The 12,808-nt window shown below is 35.2% G+C and overlaps 1 protein-coding gene across 1 annotated transcript; it reads right to left on the bottom strand.

Annotated features, from left to right (window-relative positions):
- Positions 1 to 609: 609 nt before the first annotated feature.
- On the bottom strand, positions 610 to 5,450 carry LOC116026266 (protein NRT1/ PTR FAMILY 5.2-like). The gene is made up of 4 exons (XM_031267749.1): positions 5,327 to 5,450; positions 4,585 to 4,802; positions 3,346 to 3,917; positions 610 to 1,532 (listed from the first exon to the last, which is right to left on the bottom strand). Exons 1-4 carry the CDS (start codon positions 5,448 to 5,450, stop codon positions 713 to 715), a joined length of 1,734 nt encoding a protein of 577 aa, XP_031123609.1. The 3' UTR covers positions 610 to 712.
- Between the last annotated feature and the right edge of the window lie 7,358 nt (positions 5,451 to 12,808).

Below are 12,808 nucleotides of genomic sequence, written 5' to 3'. Positions count from 1 at the left end.
GCGTCAATATTCTGTGTATTATGGGCAAACATTATGTGTATTCTATGCAAACGTTCTGTATGTTCTATATAATGACTATGTGTATTATAGATAATGAATTTCCTGGAGTCATTCGCGTCCACTAACATCTGTGTATTTTGTGTCAATATTCTGTGTATTTTGGACAAACATTCTGTGTATTCTAGGCAAACATTCTGTGTATTATAGATAATGATTATGTGTATTATAGATAATGAATTCCCAGAGTCATTCGCGTCCGCGTCTACTAACACCGAAACAACGTCGTTTTACGTACGTGGTGCACATTGCTATGTGCACCGTGGTGCAGGGTATAACGATTGATAATCCACACAGCTGTAATTTGCGAGTAGAAACATTTGGGCCTACATAATACGCCTATTGGGCCTAGCTTCATACCCAATGGTGGGTTGTACTGGTGAAATCCATACAATTTAACATATTTATAAAGTGTTTGAATTTGAACAAATTTCATTTTTAGTCATCGACTATTATGAAATTTAATTTAATTAAATAGTTGGATGGTGCATGCACAAAGGAGCTACTGCAGTATTTCAAAGATGGACATACTAGAACATAGAAATTAACATCAATTAGAGCCATGCACTTGAAGTGATATACAATATATATAATGATAGAGCGGTGGATGGGAGTTTTAGTTTAGTAGCATTATGAAGAAGAGTGCATGGCTTCTTCATTCCTGCAACTCCCCCGGCCCCTCAGTGTTATAACTAAAGTTTTTGGCAACAACCAAGAAAAACAGCAAGTTGAGAAAGCTCAGAACCGCACAGAAGGCGTAGTAGTAATCCAAGCGCGACACATTGAGGTTATCCAAGATCCAACCATGATGCCCATGTCTCTTTGTCAAATCCGCCACGGCCGACAGAATAACACTACTGAGATAAAACCCAACCCCCAAGCTCGTCGTGAAATACGCCGTCCCCAAGCTCTTCATCCCCTCCGGCGCTTGATCATAAAAAAGCTCCAACTTCCCCACTTCCAAGAAATTATCCGCCACGCCCAACAAAGCAAACTGGGGGAGCAAAATAAATATCGACAAAGGCACAATCCCTTTCACAATCCCATTCTCTTTAGCCACGCTTAGCCTCTTCCTCTCCGCTAAAAAGGCCGTGACCATGACGATGACATGAATGACCAGACCAATCCCCATTCTCTGTAACAATCTGATCCCTCTGGGGTTTTTTGTGTAGCGCCTGATGAAGGGGACGAAGAGGCGGTCGTAGAGCACGATGGAGAGTAGCATGAAGATGGTTATGAAGGCGGTGAGACATGCGGGGGGGATTTCGAAGTTGCCCGGGCCGAGGTGGCGCTTTAAGGTTGTGCCTTGCTTTATAAAGAGTGTGTGTGCTTGGGCTACGACGGTGCTGGGAATGATGGTTGCCGTGAGGATTGGGACCAGTTTTAGCATTCGCTTCGTTTCTTCCACTTGGGTCACTGGGCACAGCCTCCATGGACCACTTTCCCCACTTTCCACGGCTGCTTTATCAAGAAACCTATCAAAGATAGATAGGAATTGAAATTAATTAGAAAAGCATATATATTATTTCAAGTGAAATTGCGTTTTAACGTGTTGTTAGTGCGATTGCACCAATAGTTATGTAAATATGCATCAATAGTGTTAGAAAACGCACAACAGAAAAATGTACAAATACACCAAAAAAAGCATAATTAGATATACATCACCAAAAACGCACCATTAGGTATGCATAAAAGCATATCACAATTAGGTATGGTGCATTTCTTTTGGGTGTGTTGTGCATTTTAGGTGTATTTGTGCATTTCATTGCTGTGCATTTTCCTAATACTATTGGTGCATTTGTTAACACTATTGGTGCTTTTTTTAAGCGGCCGCACCGACATCACGTTAAGACGCGATCACATTTGAGTTGAAGTTTATGTATATATACATATCACTGGTTACTTATTATATGTTGAAGGTCGAAATCTATCCTCTTGCCTTTAAAAAATATGACGGTACAATGAAATAAAGTTGAGTTTTCGCTATATATACATATAGTTAGACTTGACAATTCGTGTATACGAGTTCGTCAATGAGTCGACACGATACCGACACAAACACGATAAGGCTAAACACAGACACGACACGTTAAGGTTAACGGGTTCAAATTTTTAACACGAACACAATTTGTTAATGGGTTAAGCGGGTTGACACGATAGACACGTTTTGTTAACTGGTTTCGGTTTGTGTCGACACGAAACCTGTTTAAACCCGCTAAACCTATTAATATATTTAAAATACTAAAATTTAAAGTTAAGTTATATAAAAAAGAAATAAAACCTACAATTCAATTCATCAAACAAACTAAAAAAATATTCAATTTGTAACATTCATACAATGATAAAATATCATCCAAAACTCATAATTAAAGAAGTTCATACTAGTTTTTAGAAAAAAATTGAAAATAATAAAAATTCAAATTTCATATTGTTGAACATCAATAATTGGTGTAAGATCTTGGCCTAATTTAATAAATTCATCCTTAGTCATGTTTATGATATCTTTTAAAATCTCATTCATGACAATGGTTCTTAGTGTATTGTAAATAGGTTTGTGTAAACGGGTTAACACGATAATGTTAACGGGTTAAACGAGTTCTTAATAGGTTTAACGGATTGACCCGTTAAGACACGAAACATAACGTGTTTTTAATGGATCAACCTGTTAATGACCCAGGACACACACAAAGACTAAACACTAACCTGTTATTTTTGTGTCCGTATCGTGTTCATAATTGCCAAGTCTACATATAGTAAAAGTTTGAATATAACTGAAAATATACACTGAAATAACTAAAAGATAAGCTAGCTTATATGGTAAATTAAAGAAGGTAAGTCTTGAAGGTCGAAACTTGGGGGCATGCTAGATTTTGATTTTTAGCATTTTTCCTTTCAGTGCCTTTTTTTTTTTAAATATCTCATTAATTTAAGCTTTCTCTTCTATTCGAGTTGCCCCTGCATAGTGGTTAGCATTCGATCCTAACAAGTGATATCAGTAAGAGTAATAATTGTACAGTTAAGGTTAGAATGCTGTGGAAATCGTTAGACAGAGGTCGGTGAAAAGTCAAGTTTAACACCCTTGATATCAGTAAAAGTAATAACTATACAGTTAAGGCTGGCAAGTGGTGCGTGAATCGTTGGGTGGAGGCTGATGAAAGGCCAAGTTTAACACCTTCCCTACTTCTTGAAAAATGTGACAGACAACATAAAATAATAAAGTTACGCTTTCACTACTACCTATAACTTTTTGAGGTAGTGATAAACGCTCCATCCTAATACTATACATACCTTAGAGCGGAGGAATGATCAATTCTGGAGATGTTAGAGTTGGAGTAGTGTTCCAAGGTGAGCTCATGAAGCTGTTTGGGGTCAGCCGGGACAGGCACCTTAACATTCCGAAACGCAGCCACAATAACCTTAGCCATCCTAGTGAGCGGGCTCCCGGAGGGGGTTTTGTGCCTATAGAACGGCGTCCCAGCAACGAAAACCAGCACCGAAACCAGCAGCCCAACAGTCGGCACCGCATAACCGAGGCTCCAACTCCTATTATCTTGGATGTAGACGAGGATGGTGTTGGAAAACAGAGTACCTAGGAAGATGCTAAACATCCACCAGTTAAAAAATGAGAGCTTTCGAAACCTTTCCTTGGGCTCGAAATCGTCGAACTGGTCAGCGCCCATGGTGGAGATGTTGGGCTTGGTTCCCCCTGTTCCTATTGCGATTATGTACAGCGCCAAGTAAAACACGCCTATCTGTAGTGAAGAGGCGTGCTTTTTGCAGTCCTCATCTTTGATTCCATTGCCGCATGAGGGAGGTTTTAGGGCTTTCAGTGAAACGGCCAATGTCAATAGGACCATTCCCTGCATACATATATACATACAATAAATATTATGCATGTGTACATGACTAGCTAGCTACAATATAATGCACTTTGTTATGATCAAAGGTTTACTATTATGCCAAACACTATAATTTTTGATATATTAATTAATATACATTTGATCTAATAAGTGGTATTAGAGTCAGGTCACATATTCGAGACTTGACAAGAATAAACTGTACAGTTAAGATTGACCGTTACTGAATGAGGAGAATTATTATTGGGCAGAGGCAGGTGAATGGCCAAGTCCAGGCTAGGTGATTGTTCGGCCGAAGCATGAAGGACCAAATTCAACACCTGCCTCTCGAAAATGTGACGGTATAAGGAAAATAAAATTGGGTCTTCACTATCGAAAGTAAACTATGCAATTAAGACTAGCAAGTACGAAGAGAATTGGAGGAAGGTTGATGAAACGCCAAGTCCAACACAGATAGCTAAGGGATTGTTGCGTGCGGAGATCTAAAGGGTCAAGTTCAGCACTTGCCTCTAAAAAATGTGACAGTTTAAAAAAAAAAAAAACCTCTAAAAAATGTGACAATTTTTAAAAAATAAAATTGAGTCTTCCCTACAAACTGATAAATTTAAACATATTGATAAGTCATAAACGCTTAATCCTAACATAGTTATCAAAATGCATGATATTTTACCATGAGGTAAATGGCGGAGGCTATGATGAAAGTCCAGTATCGACCCAGATGGGTGTCAGCGATGTAGGCCCCTAAAAGAGGTGTCATCCATACAGTCCCAACCCAGTTGGTCACATTGTTTGCGGATTTTACAGTGCCTTCATGCAGCTCCCTCGTCAGGTACAACACTAGGTTTGATGAGATCCCATAATACGCCATCCTCTCGAAAACTTCATATCCTACACCCCTCCCACAACCCTTATATCAGCTTCATTATCAACATGTTAGTATCAATTGCTTATAACTACGCCAAAAATTATAGCTAATAGCTACGAAGTAATATTTAATTTTTTTAAATATATATACATGTGTTGCATTCAGCACCACATTTTCAAAGGACAGATCAGAGTGTTAACCTTGGGTGACACTTCAGCCTTCCGTCAAACAATCTGTTGGGCATTTGATGTTGGACTTGACTGTTCAAGTCCCCCTGCCCAACCGGCCAACAATTATCCTAACAAAACATCTATCTACTATAAAATTAAACATTGTATGCCCGTAAGGGCAACCCAAGTGGTAAGAGAGTTACACCTGCAGCCGAGAGGTCGTGAGTTTGAACCTCAAGTGCTTGGGTTTGAGCCGATCAGCTATGGGTAAGCTAAACTGGTTTACTTTCTTGTGATCATTTGCCGGCTAGGGTCACAGGGCGAGGGTTTACTCAAAACACGGTATGATAAAACATACATAATAAACACATACATACCTACAATGAAGTAGCATGCCTTCCATCTCCCAGTTTTTGATCTAAGAACAGGCCTCCCTTTGAGGTCCACTGTCCCATCTCGTGTATAATCCTCACTTCCATTCTCCTCTGCCATCTTCCCCATTAACCTGCAGGCTACTAGAGAAAGATGAAGAGAGACTTTACTTTTTAGGCTCTGTTGCTGTGGCTTGAATTGCAGTTCAATTCGCTACTATAAATGTATATATGCACATATAATAAAAATAATGAATGGCTCGTATCCAAAAATATAATATATATATATAATGTTGGCAGCAACATGTAGTATTCTATATATGTCATGTATGTGTGTATCTATTATTCGTGAAAAGCCATCGACAAAAACGTCCAAATAATCCAGCCAATAGTGTCACCGAGACCATTTACTTAGACTAAGACACACTACAAGTTACATGAATTGAAGCATATTTTATTTTTAACGATGGCATCGTCAATCAAGTGTGAAGTAAATGGCTAAAGAAATGCATTTAATTAAGAATTGTGGCGATGATTTCTATCATCTTTTTTTAGGGCTTAGTGTTTGTCTCAGTGTCTGAAAATTTATTCCAATTCAATCTAGTGACGGCAAGTACCAAATGTATATAAATGTTTTCTTTGTCTTTATCCTTTTGGGTGGCCGGGGGAAATATTATTTACGTATAGAAAATTGGTGCTTGGGTTTGATGAGGTCACGAGGATGACAGGAATTAATCAATCATTTCAGGCATGTAATTAATAAGGTGTAATATCTGAAAACATTTTTCGTTCCTGTGTTTGGTTGCACACAAAATTATCTTTATGTGTTAAGTTCATTTTCTAAAAAAAGGAGCACGAAAATGATATAGAAAACACAACAAAATAAATCACAATCCAAAAAAGTAAAATAATCACAACAATTGTAACAAATCATTCATTCATAACAAAAAAGAATCACAACAAAATAACAATATCTAGAAAACACACCAAAAAACATTTGCCGACTGGTTTCTTAAAAACAAGTCCAAACTGGTTTCGTCCGATTGGTTTTGGCGATCTGGACTGGTTTCGGAAACCAGTCCGACCAATTGATTTCCAGAATTTTTCGGTGAGGTGAGAGCAAAGCAGATGAGAGGGAGCAAGCCGTGAGGAAGAGGGAAAGACTTTGACTTCCAAAAAAAAAAAAAAGGGAAGTCATTTTTTGGAAAAAATGCCTTCTTTTCCTTTGACCAACACCTTAATTTTCATTGACCACATTTTTTCCTCTCTTGCCAAACACTAGAAACCCGAATATAGAAACAATATTACCAATTAATAGATATTAAGTAATTTCCAAATAGAAACAATATTACCAATTAATAGATATTAATATAATATTATATTATATTTATTAATTAATATTATATTAATAAATAGAAACAATATTAACTTTAGTGTTCTTGTTGCAGTATTTGTGGATGTTGGAAATGTTGTTTTTGTTTTTTAATAGATTGAATTTTCTTATAACATAGTTGAAGTTTTTGGTTAGCATAGCTATGGATTCTTCCATGTTCTCAATTCCACCTTCAGTGTCTGATTCCGGTTCTTCCTTGGCTTTGAATGCCACTCCGGCCTTTTGTAGTGGTCCTTTTGCTTTGGAAAATTTCTAGTTCATAGGTCTGGAGATTACCTATGAGGTCACTTAATTTGTATACATTATTGAAAAAAATTACATTTAGGCACTGATACGATTAATTGGCGCCTAGGAACTGGGCGTTGATCAGCTGCCTAGCGTATCAAAATAATCGATGATCTAGGTAGCTGGTCGACTAAGCCGCTGATCGACTAGACCATCTAATCGGCCGATTAGTTATTATTCCATTTTTTTAACTGACGTGCAAGATTTCGTACAAGAATTTGAAAGAGAACATTGAGGAGCAAACCTCCCATCAACAAAACATATATTATTTTATTCTTAAACTATGGTTGAAAAAATCGCTACGCCCTCTTCGGGCGCTCTGGGAGCGCCTAGGACGCTTAGACAGGGATTAATCGGCGCCTAGGCGCTAGTGTATTTGTTTATTTTACTTTTTATTTTTTTAAAAATTTGTTAAAGTATTTTCAAAATTTTAAAGACTAATAATTATAAATTATATAATACTTTAAAAGTTAATACTAAAATATTAAGTATTAACCTAAAAAATATCTAGAATTTGTACAATTTAAGGTTATTTCGCTCAAAACGATGTTGTTTTGAGTGAAATAACCTATTAAAAAAAGAAGAACAATAGTTAATTGCCTGACTAGGCGGCCTAGTCGGTGCCTAGAAGGTCTAGTTGGCGCCTAGGAGGCTTAGGTGGTCAGCACCTAAGTGGCCTAGGCGGTGTTTAGGCGGCTTAGGCGGTCGCCTAGCCGGCCAGCCGCCTAGACCACCATTTAAGGTGATACGCTAGGCGCGGTCGACTGGCGCCTAGCGCCTAGGTGGGAATTAATCAGCGCCTAGACGGGATTTTCGCAACACTGACTTAAACAAAGAAGCTAATGTATGCCATATTATTATTAAAAAAAAAAAAATTGTTGATCGAGGCTAGCAATCATATCCAACCAGTAATGATACATTCCACCATGAAGCAGTGAGTGGGTTTGAAAAGGCTTTCCTCCTAACCTCAAGTGGATTTAAGAGTGAAAGAGGCAGTGGTCAATCCTGTCATATGATCTGAATCAGAAATAATGGATCCTTATTTGTTTTTGCTTCCCTATCAGGACACACTACCTAGCTAGCTAGTATACATAGGAGATCGATAGATTTTAGTACACCAAATTGACGTACGTGCTGAACCAAGAACCTAACCATTATATTTGCTCCATGCCATATATGTAGTTAACATATATTTCCATACCTAAAATTGGTGACCTAGTTCCGAGGCATGGCAAAAAAAATATATCATGCATACATGTAGTTAACATATATTTTCATACATAAAATTTAAATTATATAACAAAAAAGAATATCAACATCAAATAATTTAAAATAAGATTCATAAATTTTTAATAATTCTACATACACAATAATAATCATGAAACAAAAAACTCTAAGTGCTTTTCTAAATGCAAAATAATGAATAAATGTATTAATGTCTTCATAAATAAATAATTAGAGTTTATAAAAAACAATAAGCAATTTAAAATCAAATAAGCTTACAAACAATAACATTTAATCATTATAAATAATAAATTAATTATTAATAAAAATTTATAAAACAAAACTTACAAATAGGGGCAGAGCTCTAAACATTTTTTTGACAAACGCGATAAAAAAATATCCATAACAAAATATGAAACATAATTAACTGGATAAAATAATTCGAATAAAAAACACATTATAAATTACACATATTCTATATTGATATGATATTTATAAATACATTTTCTTTTAGCTAGATCAATTTTAAATTTTTCTAGAGTAATTTGAATAAGATGACACATAATAGAAATTTCTAGATTACATTGACTAGGTGATTCATAAATAATAATAAAAAAAATTAAATTAAATAATCTTTTAAATTTTTTCCATAACTGAATGATGGATAAATCATACCCGAACTTGCCACGGGTCAACATGCAGAGTGGGTCGAGGAGCACGCGATCCGGGAGCACGACCCGGGTCCATTCGGACCAGTGCCGACCTCCACGAGGTCGGCTGGGCCGACCTCTGAGGGTCATCATGGCTGCGCTCCATGCTCGGACAAGGCCCCTGGATCTTAGTTTGACGCGGTCCCTTCGGCTTGAAACATGGTCAAGGGCCGTTAAAGAGCTTCTCTCCGAGTAGTTGGGCCTAAAATTAGTATAAAAGCATGTAACTTTGTCTCCTTAAAGACATCTAATCTATTGTCCTAAACATTCTTGTCCTATTCAATACACAATTACTCCAAGGTATACTTTGATCCTATACCTGTTATACCCCCTATAAATTCTATCGGATTTATTGGTTCGGGCTACCCGGATTAATTAAATCCATCACTGAATTACAAAATATATTTAATATAAAGTAATTAATCAAGTGAAATAATTTTATAATGAGTCACACTTGTGCGAGACCGTCTCACGGATCCTTATTCGTGAGACGGGTCAGGTCGGGTCAAAGCACCATGCAAATGTCATACTTATATGTGCAAATGTCATACTTATATGCTCAAATATAACACTAATCAAAAATACAATTTTTGTTACTTATAAGAGAAAAAGTAATACATTTTTCATAATAAGTAATATTGACAAGATTGCCCCTTACTTATAAGGGCAAATATAATACTTTTGAGAAAAAATATAATACTTTTAAATCGAAATGTAAAAGTATTGTATTTTCCCTTAAAAGTATTACATTTACCCTTATAAGTAATTAACAAAAATTTTATTCTTAATTAGTATTACATTTGAGCATATAAGTGTTACATTTGCATCTTGACCCGACCCATAGTGAGACGGTCTCACACAAATTTTTGCTTTTTATAATTTACAACTCATTATAAAAGCTCACAAAATAACACATTTAATTTTCATAAATATAAGTATTAAATTATTCATCCATAAATAGATTTCAAACTCATAAAATAAAAATTATAAATAAATCTCACAAATAAAAATTTTATTCTCTAAAATGTTAAAAAGGGAAAATTTGTTAAAGGTGTAGTCAAAGAGGTCTTAACCCCTTGACCTATAAAATAACAAGCACTTGACTTATCATCTACACTACTCCATCTTTAATTAAAATGTGTCTATATATATATATATACACACACACACACACACACACACACACACACACACACACACACACACACACACACAAAGAGGGAGAGAGAGTTGCGTTCAAATGGAAATTACTTCGAAAACGTGAGAACTAACCTGAATGCACATAATGTACTATACTCCAGGGTAGATTGTGTGCATTCATATAGTAGTTTGCACGTTCTCACCTAAGGGGTGACTCCTATGAAAAAGAACCCTTCCATATACGAGAACATGAGAACAAATCTAAGTCGTAGAAATCAAGAGTTCAAATGCTATGATTAAAAGTCAACATCCTAATTCATGCGTCTATCAACAATTCAAATCTCCCACAATATCAATTAAGGGGCAAATTAAATTTGTCCAAACAAAATTCTAAACTTCCATGAAAATAGGCAAGTCAACAACAAAATATGCATATTTGTCTCTACATAACAAAATAATTAGCTCATCCCTTTATATCATCCTTTTTCTCATCTTTAATTTATTCTTTTTATATAAGCACACAATTAAGCCTATTTTTCTACGTATATTAGTACTAAGACCAATGGGGTAGCTCAAGTGTCAAGTGAGCTCTTTTTGTGGGGAAGAATTTCGAGAGTGCTTGGGTTCAATTTTCACGAGTGACGATCCCCCCTGGGCAGTTCACGCAACCAGAGAAAGACCCCGTGAATGAGCTCTTCTCTATGTTTGTTGCCGTAATTACAAAGTTGTCATTTATTGCTTCGTATATAAAAGCATATGTATAGAATTAATACGGAGTAATAATCAAGCTTCTTCTTCACTGAAATAATGCTCTTCACACTGTTGATCTAATATATTTTCTCTGTTTTGATTCAAATATATATACACGCACAATCGTGCAAAATGGTATGGGAATCAATTGGCATAAACTGTCTGCCATTTCCAAGATTACGTATACCAAAATTGGAAAAGACTAGTTGTTAAGGTAGCTTTCAGCTTCAGCTTTCATCATTCATGCTACATGAAGCAATATGATGAAAAGATTTACTTTTTGAACTTATAATCTGCAGAACAATGAAGTATTTGACTAATATGATAATTGAGGTTGAATTAAGCCCAAGTTGGATTAGCATATAATTAAAAATAATCCCCATTGCCCGAGTGGGTCGGGTCAATATCCTTTCTGCAATAAAGATGAGTCAACTCTGGCATGAAACAAGCACCACAAAGCTAAGTGGAGCTCTACAGTGACATTATTCATTGTTTATTATATGGTTTAATTTGTGTGTGGTCCTCATCTTGCAACTAGTAGCTAATAAATATATGATCTCTTCCTCATCTCCATCCCCATCTCCATCCCCGACCTAGTGGGAATTTTACGGATGTGAAGAATACGTAACCCGCTATTTTAACGACTAAGACTATTCTTATTCTAGCAAGTAAACTCCTTTTAAGATGACGTGGAAGATAATGTGAATTTTTTTTTTATAGCTTATGTGGCTTGCAAGCTTGCTATAATAGCAAGTTTGCAATTGGCATTTTTTTTTTATATTTGTTATTTTATTATTATATTTATAATATAAAAGTCTAGTATAACTACTTTTGAACCTGAGAGAGCATTGCAAGAATGTAGAGAAAATAGTAGAGAATTTACAAATTTGATGATGTGGATGTAAAATTTACTTTTAAAATTAAGTGAGATAATATTGCAGGGATAGTGATAACTTAACATTATACATTATATTTATATTTTATATAAAGTTTATAGCTACAAATTTCAATATTAGTGCGTCCTAATAAGTAATAACTCCAACCTTAACATTACTATTTATTTCTAATTTTAACATTAGTGTATTAAATCTTCATCATTAATACCAAAAAATACCTACAAACTTCAACATTAGTAAGTCAAATCCTTACCCTTAGTCCCAAAACTATAATAATTATAAACTTTAGCTTTCAATTGCAAACTTCATATTGATAGTCAAATCATTGCCTTAGTACAAAAAATAATTACAAATTTCAACATTAATTCTTTAAATATGTGCCTAACATCTCAAGGTTCAAAATAAATAAAAATAATCCTGAAAAATTTTCATTATATCGTATAAAATTTAACATATAAATTATATTTATAACTTAATACATATATTTATTTCTTCTAAACATTCAAAGATTCAAAAAATATATATTTATTTATCTATAAGTGCATGTAAACGGGAATACCTTTCCCCGCACTTGCCCCATACCCACGCCAATAAATAAAATATATTTCATATCTGCTTTATTACTTAAATCATATAAGTATTTTAGTATCCATTGAAGCGATAACATGAATAACAGGTTGGTGGGAATAGAATTGACATCCTATATAGCAAGATGATGTTTAGGTATTAAGAGCATCTACATCAGTATATATTGTGTGATTTATGTCAGATTATGAACTTGAAGAAACAAACTTGAACTGGTGTGGAGGCTAAAGTTTGAAGAAATAATTTCTCTGCAAATATGGGGTTCATGTCAGATTTGGCTGAGAAATTAAATAAATAAATAAACAAACAGATGCGAAGTGCACGGTTGGGCGCACTTCGCTCCCCAGCGGGCGAGTCAGAATTTTTTTTTTTTTAAATTGTCAGAATTTGTTTTCTTTTTCTATTTTCTTTTTCTATTTTTTTTCTTTCCTCCCATTTTCTCTTTTCTAATCACACTTACAAAAACTCCTCAATTACTGAGAAAAACTCTACTAATAAGGATGCT

The sequence above is a fragment of the Ipomoea triloba genome, chromosome 7 (genome assembly GCF_003576645.1).
Source record: "Ipomoea triloba cultivar NCNSP0323 chromosome 7, ASM357664v1".
NCBI classification, from domain to species: domain Eukaryota; kingdom Viridiplantae; phylum Streptophyta; class Magnoliopsida; order Solanales; family Convolvulaceae; genus Ipomoea; species Ipomoea triloba.
Note: the sequence above shows the minus strand (reverse complement) of the source record. Positions and strands in the feature narration are given on the sequence as shown.